Here is a 17,116-nt window from a genome sequence, read left to right as displayed (position 1 = left end):
TAGGTAATGAAACATTTTTATTAATACGATACATGATTTCGAGGCATTTTCTAACGCCCGATCGATCAAAATTGATACCAAAATGTCTCAATCATTATGTAAAAAGTTATTGGACTTTTAATGAATAGTCTTTTACTTAAAGAACAAGAATCAGAATATTAACAAATTGCTCTTTGAAAAAAAGCGGTAGGCTGATAAAATTTTGTATGGACGTTTAATACAGGGTGTCCCAAAAGTAATGGATCAAACGAAGTATGCTAATAGGGGATCTTAAGGGCTCTCAGAATTTGGTAACTTGTTCATCCCAAATCCTTACGGTTTTCGATTTAATGCATTTCTTGTGAAATTTCGAAAAATCTCGACTTTGCAACAGTATTTTGCTTCCTGCTGCCATTATTGATTTTTGTTTTTTACAATTCTTTTACTAAAACATTGACAAATAATTAGGAACAATTAATTAATCAAAATATTTTTTATTCCATACGCCATTTCGATGCAAATTAACTAACAGTTTCAAGTTTTTTAAAAAATCAATTTTTTACTTTTTTTTAGAGCAACACCGCAAAAAAAATTTCTATGGTGTGAGAATGGTTTTTTATTTTAAAAAGTTGCCCTGTTATTGTAGTTTTCAAAAATGTATAAAAGTTTCCAAAGTTGCAGTTAGATCGCAAAATATTACAATTTGAATTCAACAAAACAGGGTTTTTCAAAGCAAAAATACAAACGAAAATAGAGGCTTTTGTTCAAAGAAAAATAAACAAATAACAGTTCGAGAAAATGTGTTTGTTTTGGTTGTTTTTCGCTCTGAAAAACCCTGTTTTGTTGAATTCAAATTGTAATATTTTGCGATCTAACTGCAACTTTGGAAACTTTTATACATTTTTGAAAACTACAATAACAGGGCAACTTTTTAAAATAATAAACCATTCTCACACCATAGAAATTTTTTTTGCGGTGTTGCTCTCAAAAAAAAGTAAAAAATTGATTTTTTAAAAAACTTGAAACTGTTAGTTAATTTGCATCGAAATGGCTTATGGAATAAAAAATATTTTGATTAATTAATTGTTCCTAATTATTTGTCAATGTTTTAGTAAAAGAATTGTAAAAAACAAAAATCAATAATGGCAACAGGAAGCAAAATACTGTTGCAAAGTCGAGATTTTTCGAAATTTCACAAGAAATGCATTAAATCGAAAACCGTAAGGATTTGGGATGAACAAGTTACCAAATTCTGAGAGCCCTTAAGATCCCCTATTAACATACTTCGTTTGATCCATTACTTTTGGGACACCCTGTATATAATAGAAAATCCCGTATCTTAAATCCCGTTTTTCATAATCCCGCTTTTTAATAGCCCGGTTTTGTAATCCCGTTTCTTATAATCCTGATTTTTATAATCCCATTTTCATCCCGATTTCGCAATCAAAACTAGTTTTTTTATCGGGATACAAAACTAGTTTTGATTGCAAAATCGGGATAGTAAAAAAATAAAGCAAATTAAAAAATGAGAGATTTTTCTAAACGCATGTAATTAAAACCTTTAACAAAAAAATATAATATATATGTATGAAAAAGTAAGAAATGTATTAAAAAGAAATCAATTAACAAACAAATATTTACTTTATTTCTTTTACTTGTGAACTCAATTTAAGGTTTTAATCATTTTATGTTTTTATAAAAAAAAATACCGTTTTCATAATGTGTTGAAGGTACATTATTCTGTGGGCTTTACGATGCAAAAAAATTTGTTTTACTAATTTTTTGTCTATTTCTCATGATTTGTTTTTATTTATGAATCAATCATGTATTTTGTAAAAAAAGAACGGAATTTTCGGGATTTGACGCGATTTTAAAATGCGTGATATTAATTGATCGGGATTTTAAATAAGAAGAGATTAAAAAAATCGGTATTTTAGAAGACGGGATTTTGAAACTTTTTTCGGGATTTTCGAAAAACCGGATTTTAAAAAGCGGGATTCCGATACGCTCCCCATTGCACCACATAGAAAATTTATGCATGCATGCTTTTATCACAAAGTGCACGATTGAGCTGTTTTTTTTAATGCTAAGCTGAATCACTAATCTAGGGTTATGATCAAAACAAATAACAAATGTCTCCTTTCTACTGGCAACTAACAACTTTGACAAAAATCGCTCCAGGGGCTTAGACTGTAGCTTGAGGTATATACAGACAGACAGATAAATAGATAGATAGTTAAAATTCATTATCTAATTGTTATCTCGACTTCGATTTTTCCAAAATCGTAAGAGCCGTTTTTAGCTAAAATAGTTTAGAAAGCTCCCAAAATTAAGTAAATTCTTTATCTCAAACCCTCACTGTTTTCGAAAAAATGCTGTTCTTATGAAGGTCGAAATTTCAGTTTTCAAAAAGTATAAGAGTTTACAAAATTGAAGTTATAATGAAATAAAAACAAAGTTTCAAAAAAATTTATTGATCCGTTTTTAAAAATTAATTTTTCAAAAAAAAAATTGATCCAAACATTTTTTTAAAAATGTTAATGTCAACGCGCGTTAAGGTTGATCTTATGAGAAAGTTTTCATTAAAATCCTTTACTTTAAATGGATAATCGTTCTATGATACATTCTTATCAAAAGTAGGACGATATTTACTCCAGTAGGTAAGGTACATGTATTTTTTAAGTTAAAATTCCTAGAGACGTTTTTGAGAAAACCTTAATTTTGATAAAACAATTCAATTTCCACTATAGTTACTGTGAACATCAGTCCCGATTAACCCGTGACTGTACCGTATTCATATAATTTTTAAAATTTACTATGTGCAAAGTACAAAATTAAAGCTTGTGTTTGACACGTTGAAAAGCTACATCAAAAAAAGTTTTTTTTTCGAATAATACACAACATTATGTATGGACGAGTTTTTAAAACTTTTAAGGACATGTTTAAAGTTATATTATATATAATTCAAGATTTCATAATTTGAAAATCATATAAAATAAAATGTGAATTTAAAAAAAAAAACAGCTCTCAAAAAAAAAAATATTTTTAACAGAAATCTACTAACGATCCCCATTCTTGGTTTCTTACTTCCTTTATGTTCTCACAGAAATATTTAAGAAACCTTGATTGATGTCAACTAGGAAAAATTTAGAAAACTCATTTTAAAAAATTATTTTTTTTTTTTTGCAAAATCAATATTTTCTTATCTTGTTTTTTGTTTTGTATCTCTTTTATAATTTATTTACTTAATAAAATTGAATATAAAATTTTATAAAACTTTTCTTGTCCCAGCTTTCGCTTTCAATAACATGGTCAATGGTCACCGTTCCTTTAGGGTATTACCAAAAACTCTTAACTACGAAATTTGAGGTACATCGCTTCAGTGGTTTAAGCTGCACCTAAGTTTGTCTAAACTTGCCAAACAAAATTTTGTATGCCATTAACTACTTAAAAAAATATAAATCTACACTCAAAAACTTGTAAAAAATGTGTTTTTTTTGAAAACTTTATAAACTTTTAATGTAACAGTTACTTTAACGCTTCTTGGTTGTATAGTAGAGTGGAGCGTTTATTTTGGACTTTTCTTTCAGATCACTGCGTGCATAGTTTATGCGTTGTGTGTGATCTTCTGAACATATTCTGATACTTTTTATATTCGATAATGGAAGAATGAAAATCGGGAAACCTATGAAAAATTCTCGTTTTTCATGGAAACTCTATATTTTGTGAGATTTCAGAGATTACTTAAACCATGAGTTGCACGAAGATGCAGTGACCTGAAAGACAAGTCCAAAAACGCTCCATTTTATTGTACAGTATCCTCCGGTTATATTGAAACCATGATTTTTCAAGAATTATCTTCAATTGACTCTCTTCCTTATTTAAACCAACAAAAACAATGCCACTTAAACACCATTGGTTTTCCAAGGCAAGAGTTTCTCTAAGCAATTGACATCCCTTCAAAATAATCTGTGAAGTTTTGCCCTTGTCTTTACAGTTAAGGTCTTAATCGCAGCTAAAAAAATAAATTATATCTATAAAAAATTATGTTTCACCAATTCACTTGCTAGCTTAACGAAAGCTCAATAACCCGTTTTCAACCAAACTTGGTAAAATTTTCTCTCTCTAACGAATGTCTAAAAAATATGAGGTAACAAAGTTATTTCTATCGCTTCTCCAACTTATTCATTTCCTAAACGTATTTTTTGATTCTCTCAATTTTTTTTTCACTGGACATGACTATTTACCTTCATTTATTTAATATTAAGAAAGAAATTACACTCTGTCAGAATATTTAATTTTGATCTTGTTTATTATCAATTTAACTATATTTTCCATTTCATATTAAACAGTATTTAAGCAAATCATTTTTTTTTTTTTTTGTTTTTTTTTTTGTTGATTTTAGAACCTGCACTTTCTTTGTTTTAATTTTTGTTACGTCGTTTCGGCACACAGTACCTTCTTCAGACTAAAGTATTCAAACTTACAAAAGCTTCATCAAACATATCAGACTAACATCGAGAACAAATACATTTGAATAAATTAAGTATACGTACATAAACATACATAGTCAATTACTTTACAACATAGATTACGTTTACAATATTAAAACAAACATCAATAACAATTACATTTATAAATTAAGTGTACGTATAGAAACATACATAGTCAACATGTAACATAAATGTGTGGTGAAAGACTAGGGCAGATTCAAATTCAGCAAAGGTGATCTATTTAACTCTAACATATCATTTAATAAAGTATTTGTGTTTTTCTTTTTGTTTATTTCAAGCGCTTCTAATAAGTAATAATATTAAACAGCATTAAAACATATTTCTCATATATTATCACACATACCAAATAATCATATTAACTGTCTATATTATTGGATTCATAAACATTGTTGCATCTTCCCATATACAACTACGTAGATATACCGTGTAGATTCGATGGACATGGGAAATCAATGAAAATATCCCGATTGCATAATAATTCGATTGGAAAATTAAATCAAATAATTGCATTGTAATAATTCTCAATAAAACGAGTATTTTACAAGCTACCTATGTACCTTCCTTCATGCCAGTGTTCGTTGGTATACGGTTCGTGTAGCGGAAACCAAACATTTTCAGAAACAATATTGCACTATGGACGCGTGTTATTTAAGTTTTTGTGTGGCAAGAACCCCACACTTAAATGTGAATTCACACACAACATGATGAGATTAAATTTCACAGCCATATTTATGTTAAACGTGCAGTTGAACATCCTTAATAAATTCTCTACACAAAATTGTATAATTTATTTGTGATTTAACAGGGTGATGTGAGGAAAAAAAATTAACCGTTTGATTTCACAATTAATCAATTTTGAAGGAGCATTTCAGATGGACTCGAACTAAAGGATTTGACGCTTTCTACACTTCAAAAAAAAAAAAAAAGTGAAATCAAAAATTGGTTAAAAAAAATATCTTGGCTATACCTACGCTTTTGTACACAATTTTGATGGCAAATAGTGCTGGTCCCTCAGAATTAATATGATTTGATATTTAAGAAAATTTAAATATAAATAAGAATATAAAGTGTCTTGCTCAAAAAACCTAAATGACTTCTTAAATTAAATCATTTAAATTTTTTAATAAGAACAAGAATTCTTAAATCGTTGGAACTTTTTCAAAAAACAAATGTATTTTTTTAGAAGAAATTTTAAGACAAATTAAAAAAAAAATGCAATGTTATCTACAAGTACTTATAATCTAATCGTTAAAGTTTCTATAAATATTAACGCTATTTATTTATTTAAATTTAATTTAATTTTGCATGAATTCTAATAATAAATAGAAAAATAATAAAAATTTTAATTTAAAGATTACAAAAACATCTTTTTAAATGATTTTGATTACCAAGTGAAATATTTCCGTTCAATTTCTTGCATAGCAAAAAATCATAAAATCTTTAAAAAATATTAAGTTTACCAAAAAAATATTAAGTTTATCAAAATAAAAAGTTTCATAACAATTCGCTGGTCCATTTTATAAAACTTACTTTTTTAAAAAAATGAAAAATTCATTTAAATGCAAAACCAATTTTTCCAATTTTTTTTTTACAGTACAGTCATTTACGAGAAAGTCAGAAATCCAGAAAACGGTACTATGGCAGGTGCTGGTAAAAGTTGCATGAGGACATAATGAGCCAAAAAAGTGGGTCTCGCAATTATGTCTGTCTGTCTGTTTAAATAAAATATTTCCTCAGAAACGGCTCCAACGGTTTTTATTTAAAAAAAAAATACGCGTTATGTAACACAAAAGGTCTTAAAATCTTTAATGTTAAGTTTTTTTGAAAACAGGTTGAAAATTTTTTTGAAATTTTATTTTTATGCGACAGATAATAATTTCTTAACAATCAGATAATTTTAATTTTTTTTTTTGAAAATTTTTATTTAGCAAAAACTATTTATTTAAGAAACGGTTTCAAACAAAAAAATTCTTTGCTTACAAAAATAGTTTTTTAACAGTTTTTAATCCTTTTTTACATGTCTTATAAAATTAGTAAAGTATGTATAAAATTAAATAAATTGTGTTTACTAATGCTTTAAAAACATAAACATTCTAAGCAACTTTTACCATAAGAGCAATTACGTGCGATGCAGCTATGAATTTTATTTCAATCAAAATATTTAGAGCTGTTTTTGAAAAAGCGAAATTTTTAATTTCGGACATATGACAAGTAGCGCTTATTTTGAACTCAAATCTCTTAACAAACAAGTTTGAAACAAATAGATTCAGTGGTTTGGGCTCGAGCTTGAGATAGCGACATGCAGACGAACACACAGACAAACAGACAGAATTGCAAGCTCATTTTATTTTTTCAAAATGGGAGTTTTGAATTTTTGAAAAATTTTCAAATTTATCAATTTTTCCAAACGTATCAATAAATTTACATATTCAAACAAAATTACAATTTTTTTTTGAATACATTGAGGGAAAATACGGTACGTAAAATGTAATATAGTCAACGTTGATTTATTGCTGAAAACACTAACATAAAACAAATTTAAATTAAAATTGAAACACAACGTAAGAAAATTTTAAATTTTTTTTAGGTTTTCTTTTTTAGCTGCCTCAGTGCATGTGGAAAAATAATTTCTTCAAAATGGAGTACCAACAGTTTTTTTTTGAAAAATGTTCGAAAATTTTTATATACAAAATTTTCTTTTAAATAAGGGCTCCAACAAAAAATTGTTTAATTCTTTGTTATTTTTAAAAGAAATCAATTGGCATACTTCATTTGGAGATTAAAACCATTTAAAAGGGTGTTTTGGTCATTTTAAAACCAACTTTTTTTTACATTCCTTATAATTCCTTTATTAGATTAAATTAAAATTATTCTTTTACGAAGTTTATAAAAAGCTTTAACATTCTAAGCTACTTTCACCATAAGAGCAAGTACGTTCGACCCAGTCGTGCATTTTATTTTTAATTTGAAATTTAATTTCAGAAAACTGTCTGTTACAGTTACAAATTTATTATCCTAAAAATAGATGAATATTTCTTTTATTGGAATGGTACATACGTATATGAAAATCAGTAGTTTTTAGCTTAGTAACTTCTTGTAGGTACTTTAAGTTCAAAACTTCTAATCAAAAAAGGTTCTTGAATTTTGTATTGAAGAATAGAAGTCTATATCTTAATTTTTTAGTAATATACTAAAAAGAGTGCTTTTTAGCAATTTTATTCAAACATGCAAATAGAAAAGCGTGAAACCAATCCTAGATTCGAAAGAATAATTTTTTTTGAAAATAATGACAATTTCAATGAAAAAGTATACTCAAGTGAAACAATCATTAATGTTATTTAAATAAAAAAAATGTATGTACTATGGATATCCAGATTCCAGAATTTTTAACACATTGAGAAGATTCAGCAAATCCTCTTTTACTTAAAATTTTGCTGGAAAAGAAACTGATGTACCCAATTTGTTGCTGTTAAAAATAGATTAACACACATTTTTCGTAGAAAAAAAACTCAAAATAAATCGTTGTGAAATTAAAATGCAAACAATTTTCTACGAATTTATACTTCATACACACTACTAAAAGAAGATAGTAAGTTATTATAATATGGAGATTCCAATTAAGGGAATAAAAATAATTTCCAGAAAAAAAGTTGCTTAATATTACCACCAGAATTACGTCTAGTCTTTTCCCAGAAAAAAAAAAACATTTTTACTCGTTCCACTGTTTCACATTAATGCCATTTTTCTCAAAATGTATCCTTAGTCAGGACCCAATATGCGCGCATGTAGATTCATTTTTTTTTTTTTTTTTTTTTTTTTCAATTTAATCCTGTTAAAGGTCAAGGCAAATCAATATTTGAGATTTAATAATGAAATTGTTAGTTAATTACAATTTTTTCTTCGAAAATTTAACATTTTTATTTTAGAATTTACTAGAAATTAAATTGAGTTTTGTTGTTGTTCAATATAATAATCACCCTGTTTCAATTGATTACAATATGGATAGGTGCGTTTACATAAATCAAACATGAAAATAACATACAAAATAAATTGTTGGAAATAAAATAAATATATTTTCAATTCTAGGTAATTTGTGTTTCATGTTGCAAATAATTGGCGAATTTTCAATTTTTCAAAAAAAAAAAAAAAAAAAACAAAAATAAAAAAATACCAGCAAAACTGATGTTGGTAGTTATCATTATGAACTAATCGGCCATTACAAGTGAAATTATTCCCAGCATAAAATATTAAACTATCCATTATCGAAAGTTAAATATTTGTATTAAAAAAATTAATTTAAATAATTCTTTTATGCATAAATAAGGAATCAAAGTTATTTGTTATTGAAATTCTGACTATTAACGAATTAATATTTTCTGAAAAAATTGCATGAGAAATGTAAAAATTAAAATTTCTCAGAAAAGTTGATAATATCTTTTTTATTTCACCATCTGAAACAATAAGTTACACATAACAATATTATTTTAATAGAATAATCCGAAAATTTTATTTTCACGTAAAATATTTGTTCGGTAAAACACAAAATACAATTCGTTGGAACTTTTGGGGACATGAGAGAAGTTGCCATTTTGAAAAGAAGGGTGGATCCTTTTCATTGTGTAACTTTTGTTTTCACTTCATTTTAACCCAAAACAATCGATATCAAAATTTGTAGAAAATTTAATTACATAACAATTAAATGAGTTCTTTGCCGCCGGGTACAAAGGGGTTAAGTCATAAATGATAGTTTGCCAGAAAATGCGATTAAAGCTAAATCGATGAATTTTTGAGCAATGATTCTCTGATTTTTATAGGATTTTTATAATTTATGTTTTTGATACAAACTAAAAGAGAAAAAAGAGCTTATTCTTATTTTATCAAAAACCGAAAAGTGCAATTTTATGACTTAACCCCTTTGTATCCGGCGGCAAAGAGTTGTTAACCAATTCTGTAAGATCTCATTCCATTTTATGTTGTTGTAGTGGTTCAAAAGTTCACCTTTCTCAAAAAATTACATCCCGTTATAGTAGAAACTTGAAAATTTGCACGATGAATTTGAGATTCAGGAGGGGTGGTTACAACCATTCTTGAAAACAGTATGAAGTATTTCTGAATACCGCAGAACCAAAGTAAAATGTTTAAACAAATAGTTTAATCAAAGAAACAAAATAAAAATTTGAAATTGTCAACACAAAGGCCGTGGTAACCACCCATTTTCGCTAAATTTGTATTAACAATTATACTTTTTCCTATCTTACTAAATTGATTTAGGTCCAATTTATTCACTCTCCATTATATATAAAGGCCCCATTAAAAATAAAAAATCTGTCAAATCACATACAAATTTTAAAATTTCCCGTTTTTAATGGAGACTTTAAATTTAATGGAGTGTGAATAAATTGGGCCTTAAGGTTGTTAAAATTTAAAATATTTCACTCAGAAGACGTGGTATTTTAGAATACTCAACCAAAAAAAAATAAACTTTAAAAAAACGAAACAAGTTCTTTTAATTGTATGTTTGAAATAAATCTGGGACAAAAAGCTCTGGACACCGATTTTAAATTGTTTTAAAGGACACTTCAAAATAAAACCAGCAACGATTTAAAACATGGTTTTTTTTATACTAGACTTAAAGGAATCAACAAGTTTAAGGTTGATCCAGAATGACGACATAAACTAATAATGAGGCTTTGTTCCTGAGTGTCTCACCAATAATAATTGGTTTTTAACAAAATCGGATCAGATTTGTTTTTAATATCCCCGTAAACGTGTGTTTTTATTCCTGAAAAACTCATATCAAGGCAAAGCAATGATACACAGAGAAAAATAGTTCTATCTAAAAATTAGCAGATTGCCTTTTTGAGCTTTATTATAAAGAAATCTTATTAAAATCAACGATAGAGATTTCTTATTATTTTTATAGAGAAAGACCAAAAACAATAGATTTTGAAAGTCCATATTTTATCTGATGTTAACCGTATTCGATTTGTGTGACCATATTATGTTGAAAAATAAAGTATTTTCTTTTCTCCGTTACATCTTCAATATCTATAAAGCTCAAAAAGTCGAAAATATTGATCGTTACAAAAATGGTCATATCATAGATTTTGATAAAAATTATCTTGTTATCTTTTCCAAAAAGTGTACTACACATGCAAAATTTAAAACTATGAGGACTTGAAAGATTTTTTTTGCAAAAATTTCCTTTAAAAATCAATTTTTTTTTTTTTTTCTTTGAAGATGTTTTGATACATTGCACTCAAACATTTGGAGTGATGCATAAAAGTTAGTCTAATGTTTTTTGTTTATTTATTCAGCTTTCAGGTGCCGAATTTCCTCTTCGGATTTATCGTCTTTTACTGAAGATCCCGAATACTATGCTGGGAAAAGCAACGACAAAAAACTTTAAAAAATCATATCTCAAAAACCTATCCATAAACATTTTCTTTGGAAGGGAAAAAGGCACTCTCACTTCTAACTTCTAACTCCCCAATAAAACATGAACCACTTAATATGTACCTTTCAAAAGCTTATGTTTGTGATGCATAATGCATTCGATGTCAGCATATTATAAAGGATCAGCTATAAAGTACATATTTTGATTTATTTTATTAATTTGTTAATAGATGAGCAGGAGCACATGTAGCTTAGAATCATTTTACTTTGTTGAAAATAAAAGTAATAGAACAAAAATATTTAAATTTTAAACAACGGTCAAATCATTTAAAATTCAGTTAAAATTGATCAGTATCATTCGGCCCGTTTCTTTTTTTTTAATTTTTTAAAGAAGGTTCTACGTACTGAATTTTCAAATATACAAAATTTCAATGTTTTTCAAAAAACTCAATTAACTAAAAAATTTTTATTTATTTTTGTACAAATCAACTCGAGATCGCAATAATTAAATAGTTAAAAAGTTTATGTCTCCAAAAGAAATGACAGAGAAATGAAAAATGTTTGTATTTAGGTAATTGTTTCAGCAAGGAAGTACAAAAAGTAATAAAGTTGTTTCTATAACGACAACTTCCAAAAAGACATATTTTCCAACAATCACGAAACAAATTGAATAGCTTTTGGGAGTTTTACAGTCTTTCCGAAATGTTAAACAAGCTTCATAAAACAATTATCACCACAAAAGACAATAAAAAAAAAAAAAATACACTCAATAAAAAAAGGCTCTAATTACACTTACTAGCATTTTGATGGATTCACGACTTTGAGTCAGTGCCTGCAATACAAAGTTTCTGTCACGTTCCTCTTCGCCATCATCAAATTCACAAGTACTTAACAGATATTCGCTCATCGTCACTCTTGATGGACTGCCACCGTTTTCTTCCATACCCATTATTGAACCCCTTCCTCTACTACTTTCGAAATTCTGGAGTAATCGATTTTTTGAAACCAAGAAAAAAAAATTTATTCAATTTCCTTCATTATTATGAGCGATACACTAGACAACCATACTTGACTGAGTCGGAGAATAGTTTCCTCGTCGTCGTCCTCGTCATCATTGTTATCGTTGTTGTTGGTATTTTGACCAACATCCTCATCGTCAATGTAGTAAAGCCCAGAAGGCTTCTTCCATTTTCCATTACCGCCACCGCCGTTATTGTCTCCGTCACCACTGCTATCTTCATACAAACCGTGCTGTATCAGGGAGCACTGCCATTCGGTGCTAGCCATCAATAAGTCCTCCTCGTTCGGAGTGAAACACTTGCAACAACAAATAAACGGCAGTACTACAAAGAATACAATGTTGATAAAAAATCGACGGCATCTAGGATCCATGAAAAATAGAAAAAAAAAAAAAAAAACAGGATATAAACTTAAAGTCCTTGCGAAGCCACAATGCATAATGACCCAGTTTACGGTATGCATACCGCAACCCGACCGCGATCCCCACCTGCTAGCATAGTCATATTTCTTCAGCGGTTGCACGTAATCATAGCCGCATCTATCAAAACTCCGCAGACACAACGCTCCGAGAATGGCTTTAAGGAGTCCTGCCAAAAAAAAAAATAGAAAACGAACGTCTTTAAAAAATTGATTCATTTTTCGAAGAGATAAACGAGGAAGGAGAGTTTTGAGAATAAAGTGATGTCAAGTCGATATAGCGGGAGCGATGCAATTTAATGGGCATTGCTGCCGCGACAACAACTTCAACGTCGTCAACAAAGATACTCTTCGTGAGAGCTCTCTCTCTTCCCGGATCGATGATATTAACGAAATTGTATACTCAACCTAGAAACAACATGCAGAGCAGCAAGCTAAATGCATAATAGTTCATTCGCCACCAAAACCACCGCCATCCTGTCAAGTCCTGGTCGGGTATTCCGCCCTCGATAAATCCGGCTGCCTGTTCCTCGTAGTCAGTGAGCTTATGACAAACGTCGTAGTCATTGTGTGACACAAGGTCCTGGATGCAGTGGCAGTCACAATCCCAGATACACAAGCAACGGGCTGTAGGTTCAACTATAAATTTTCGTTTTGAAATTACTTTTTGATCGGGTGACTTTACTTCAACTGAAAGGGATAACGGATGAGATGAAAAAAAATAAAATAAAAAAGAAAAAGAAAGATGGAGAGTCACTCGCCGCCGCACGAAACGGTATACTCGTATAAATGTAGTTTATGTACAAGGTGCAAGAATGTTAAGTGTGCAGAGTGTGTGTATGGAGCGGAAGATACACTATGGCAAGAGTTGACGACGAGACTCCACCACAGACAATGTGCACTCTAGCGGATATGACAACTTTGAATGTAATAAAATGCACTGCGATCAAGTGGAGGAAGTCATATGTCACAAAAGATTGTACAGCCCGGTTGTGAGGAAGAGCGGGAGGGCAGCTATTGTCACATAAATATTGGGATGAGAATTGTCTGTCTGGCAAAGTTTATGATGTACCTACCTGGAACAGGAATATGGAGCTTGTCTGTGTCTCACATCAGTTGAGGCTGAAATCAAAATTGTTCATCATTTTAATTGACAGATCTTTTTTTTTTCAGCTAGTTTCTAAAGTTCTATAATTAGTTTGCTAAATGAACTAGTTCCAGTATTATAATGGGCTTCATCATAGAATACCCAATTTCTAATTTATCCGCAAGCAGGAGTATTTTCACATTGCCGAAGAATCATCTCAATGGCATCGATGACATTTTCCCTATTTCTAATCAGGACAAACGTGGAATTACTAGTGGGCTAGGCTTCATAAACAAAATTAGAATATCGGGCCTTCAGTGCTAGTCTGTCATGGACTAAACATGTTACAAGGATACTTTCAATATTCTAACAACTTGCGAACTCATGTCGTGATGTGAAAACAAAATAATGCTAAAGCTATTATTTGTATGAAAAAAAGGTACGTATACACCATAGTGAACGGTTAAGTTGAATATATAGGATAGTTCTAAACATCTAAACTAATTAATTTCTTACTTGGAAATTTAATAACAAGCATGGAATAAGCTAGACACACTCGAAAAAATGCAACAATTGGCTCATAGTGTAGGGTTTCGAGAAATGAAGCGTTTTGGTTTTCTTTTGTATTTTTTTTTTTTTTTTTTTGTAAACAGACTTTTTTTTGTTGTTTTAACTTTTAATTTGATGTTTTTATATGAACTCCTGAGAGCCATAGTGACTTAACTAATGTTTTAACAATTTTTTAAAGAAAATAAAACTAACAAATTTAATTATTCTTGTAGAAAAATATTTTTTTTTTGTTTTTTGGATAAAATATCCATTAATATAATATTTTCAATGAAAATCTAATTTTTATACTCATATTTAAAGTTTTTGTACGTTAAAAAAAAAAACTGTAAAATTATGGCAAACTTTTGTTTTAAATTTAGGTCCATTTTTCATTAAATTTTAGCCGCATTCAATTTTCGTGAACATCATGTTTAAGTTTTGTTTTTCTTGATATTATGTTCAATATCTATAAATCATCTCTCAAGGATTAAAATAAACTATATACTAAACACATCGAAATGTCATTTTATTCTTGATTTGAATTGTTTTTCTTAAATTTTTTAAATAAATTGTTACTTATCCGTAGACTATTTAGAAAAATATTTTTTGTACTTGCCAGTAATCAAAATAAACACAAAATTTACAGGATTCTTTGATTAATTTTTTTTTGCCAAAAATTACCTTTTAAAAATGTTTTGGTTTATTGGGCTTAAACATCTGAGGTGACCAAGAAAAGTTATGTTTGCTTATCTATTCAGCTTTTAGGTACCTGTTCTTCTGTTCAAATTGGTAGTTTATTAATCAAGATATGGAACGAATAAAAAACTGTTTGAATTTTTAAAAAATAAGTTTCAATTTTTTTTTTTTTTTTGAAAAATCAGTTTTTCAAAAACGGGTTGATTATTTTTTTTAATTTAGTTTTTTTATGTGTTTAATATCAATTTCTTCAGAATTGCATACAAATTATTTTGAAAATTTGTATTTAATAAAAACTATTAAAAAAACGGTTCCTACAATTTTCAAAAAAGAAAATTCTTAAATTTTTTTTTATCCAAGAGATTTGAGATTGAAGATTAAAACAATTTAAAAAGTTATTTTCATAATTTTTTTTATACAAAATTAGTCTTCTTCTTCTTCCTTTTTCTCGGCGCTGTTATGATCTCGATGTCGAGGGGATCATAACTATCCCACGTAACTGCTTCACACTAGTGATCCGCCTGTGGGGTTCGCCGGGTTGACCTCAGAAATCGGCGGCAAGCCTCCCGGTTTTGTATTGTTCCATTTCTAAGGCCAACTGAATGCTGGTGGTTTTGCATTTGCTTGTACCAGGAGTTTTTAGGCCTACCTTTCTTTCTATTTCGTGTTGGAACGTTGTATGATATTGCTTTTTTGACGGGGTTCTCAGGATCTCTCCTTTGAACATGGCAATACCAACTGAGTCGGTCGTGTTCAATTTTTTGGGAGATGGTGTTTTTAACATGAAGGCTTCCTCGGATCTTCGTACTTCTAATTCTATCAAGCTTTGTTACTCCTGCTGTCATACGAAGCATCTTCATCTCAGCTGCCGTTAACTTACTCTCATACTTTTTGTACATTGTCCAACATTGTGAACCGTATGTGAGTGCTGGACGCACAACTGCGGTGTAGAGTCTTCCTTTCAGCTTATGGGGCATTTTTCGATCACAGAAGATGGCAGAATTTTCCCGCCACTTCATCCACCCTACGCTTACGCGATGATTGATATCGTCATCACAAGTGCCTTCGTTATTTATCATAGACCCCAGATATTTAAACTTTTCACACTTGGGAAGCACTACACCATTCAAATAAATGTCAGGAATAGGCCTGTGTGGATCAGAAAATGGGCAGCATAGGTATTCTGTCTTTTTCGCGCTTATGCGGTACCCACTACCTTCTAGAACATCCACCCATACATCAAGTGCTCGTTGCAGGGATATCGGGTCTTCACTTATGATGGCTCCATCGTCAGCAAAGAATAACTGATGCACTTTTGGGCCCGTCACTTTGCCTTCAAGCAGGTAATCAAGAACGGTAATAAAGAGCAGAGGACTCAAGACGCTTCCCTGGTGTACACCTACTGTGATTTCGAATTCTTCGGTGACTCCAGCTGCACATCTTACTTTAGTTACTGCTCCATCATACATGTCCATAATTATCCGCACATAGGTTTCCGGAACTCCTCGTTGTCTGAGGGCCACCCATATCAGATCTCGTGGTTGTCGATCGAATGCTTTTTCAAAATCAACCAATACCACATGCAAATCCTCCAAGGAATCTCGATGTTTTTCCATAATGATTCTTATACTCTGGATTGCATCTGTGGTTGATTTACCCGCAACAAACCCGCACTGGTCATCAGATAGCCTTATTATTTTTCGCAGTCGGCTACCCAAGACTCGCTCAACGATCTTCATGGTGTGTGACATCAGCTTAATCGAACGGTAATTATCACAGCTTCGAGTATCACCCTTTCCTTTGTATATTGGAAGAAGGTAACTTTCCCTCCATTGATTAGGCATTCGATCACCTCGTATAAGCTTGGAAACAAGAACCATGAGCCATCTAGACCCGATGTCTCCTATCTTTTTCCAAAACTCTGAGGGTATTTCGTCTGGCCCAACAGCTTTTCCCTTTTTGGAGTATTTTACAGCCTCACTAACTTCTTCGACTGTGACATCGGATACTTCGCTTAAGTTAGGTGAAGCTATTGGAAAGTGTAGCCTTGGAAATTGTTCATTTAGAAGTTCGTCACTGCAGTACTGTCGCCACCTGTGGAGGATTTCGTCGTTTTCCACAAGTAGTTGGCCTTGAGCATTGTTAATAAACTTCGGCGAACAGATCTCCTGAGCATTTCTTCTTCTTTGAGCGGCTATTTTGAAAATGGTTGCGCCCTTATTCACGTTTTGTCGTAGCTCTTGAATAGCACCAGCAGTCGGGGTAGAAATTTCATCTAGCTCCCGATATAGGTCTTCCGTATTCTTGGCTTGAATTTGGGCACATATCTTCTTCGCTTCTTTCTTGCAGTTTCTGTATTCCACTTCGAGGCGTGACTTTTGCTCTGTATTATTAGAGGGGCACTTCGACCAAGCTTTGAAAGCCATTTTCTTTTTACTTACAACTGCTTTAGCTTCAT

General features: G+C 30.3%; 1 protein-coding gene across 3 annotated transcripts in view; it reads right to left on the bottom strand.

The window, feature by feature from the left end:
- LOC129914202 (uncharacterized) overlaps positions 1-17,116 on the bottom strand; it is a 64,274-nt gene that overhangs the window by 2,595 nt on the left and 44,563 nt on the right. For all 3 annotated transcript variants that reach the window (XM_055993332.1, XM_055993333.1, XM_055993334.1), the window contains exons 11-14: positions 12,735-13,016; positions 12,397-12,496; positions 11,958-12,270; positions 11,686-11,871 (exon numbers count right to left, since the gene is read on the bottom strand). In XM_055993332.1, coding sequence (XP_055849307.1) covers positions 11,686-11,871; positions 11,958-12,270; positions 12,397-12,496; positions 12,735-13,016 — 881 coding nt within the window. The remainder of the gene's footprint in view (positions 1-11,685; positions 11,872-11,957; positions 12,271-12,396; positions 12,497-12,734; positions 13,017-17,116) is intronic.

The sequence above is a fragment of the Episyrphus balteatus genome, chromosome 3, assembly GCF_945859705.1.
Source record: "Episyrphus balteatus chromosome 3, idEpiBalt1.1, whole genome shotgun sequence".
NCBI lineage: Eukaryota > Metazoa > Arthropoda > Insecta > Diptera > Syrphidae > Episyrphus > Episyrphus balteatus.
Note: the sequence above shows the minus strand (reverse complement) of the source record. Positions and strands in the feature narration are given on the sequence as shown.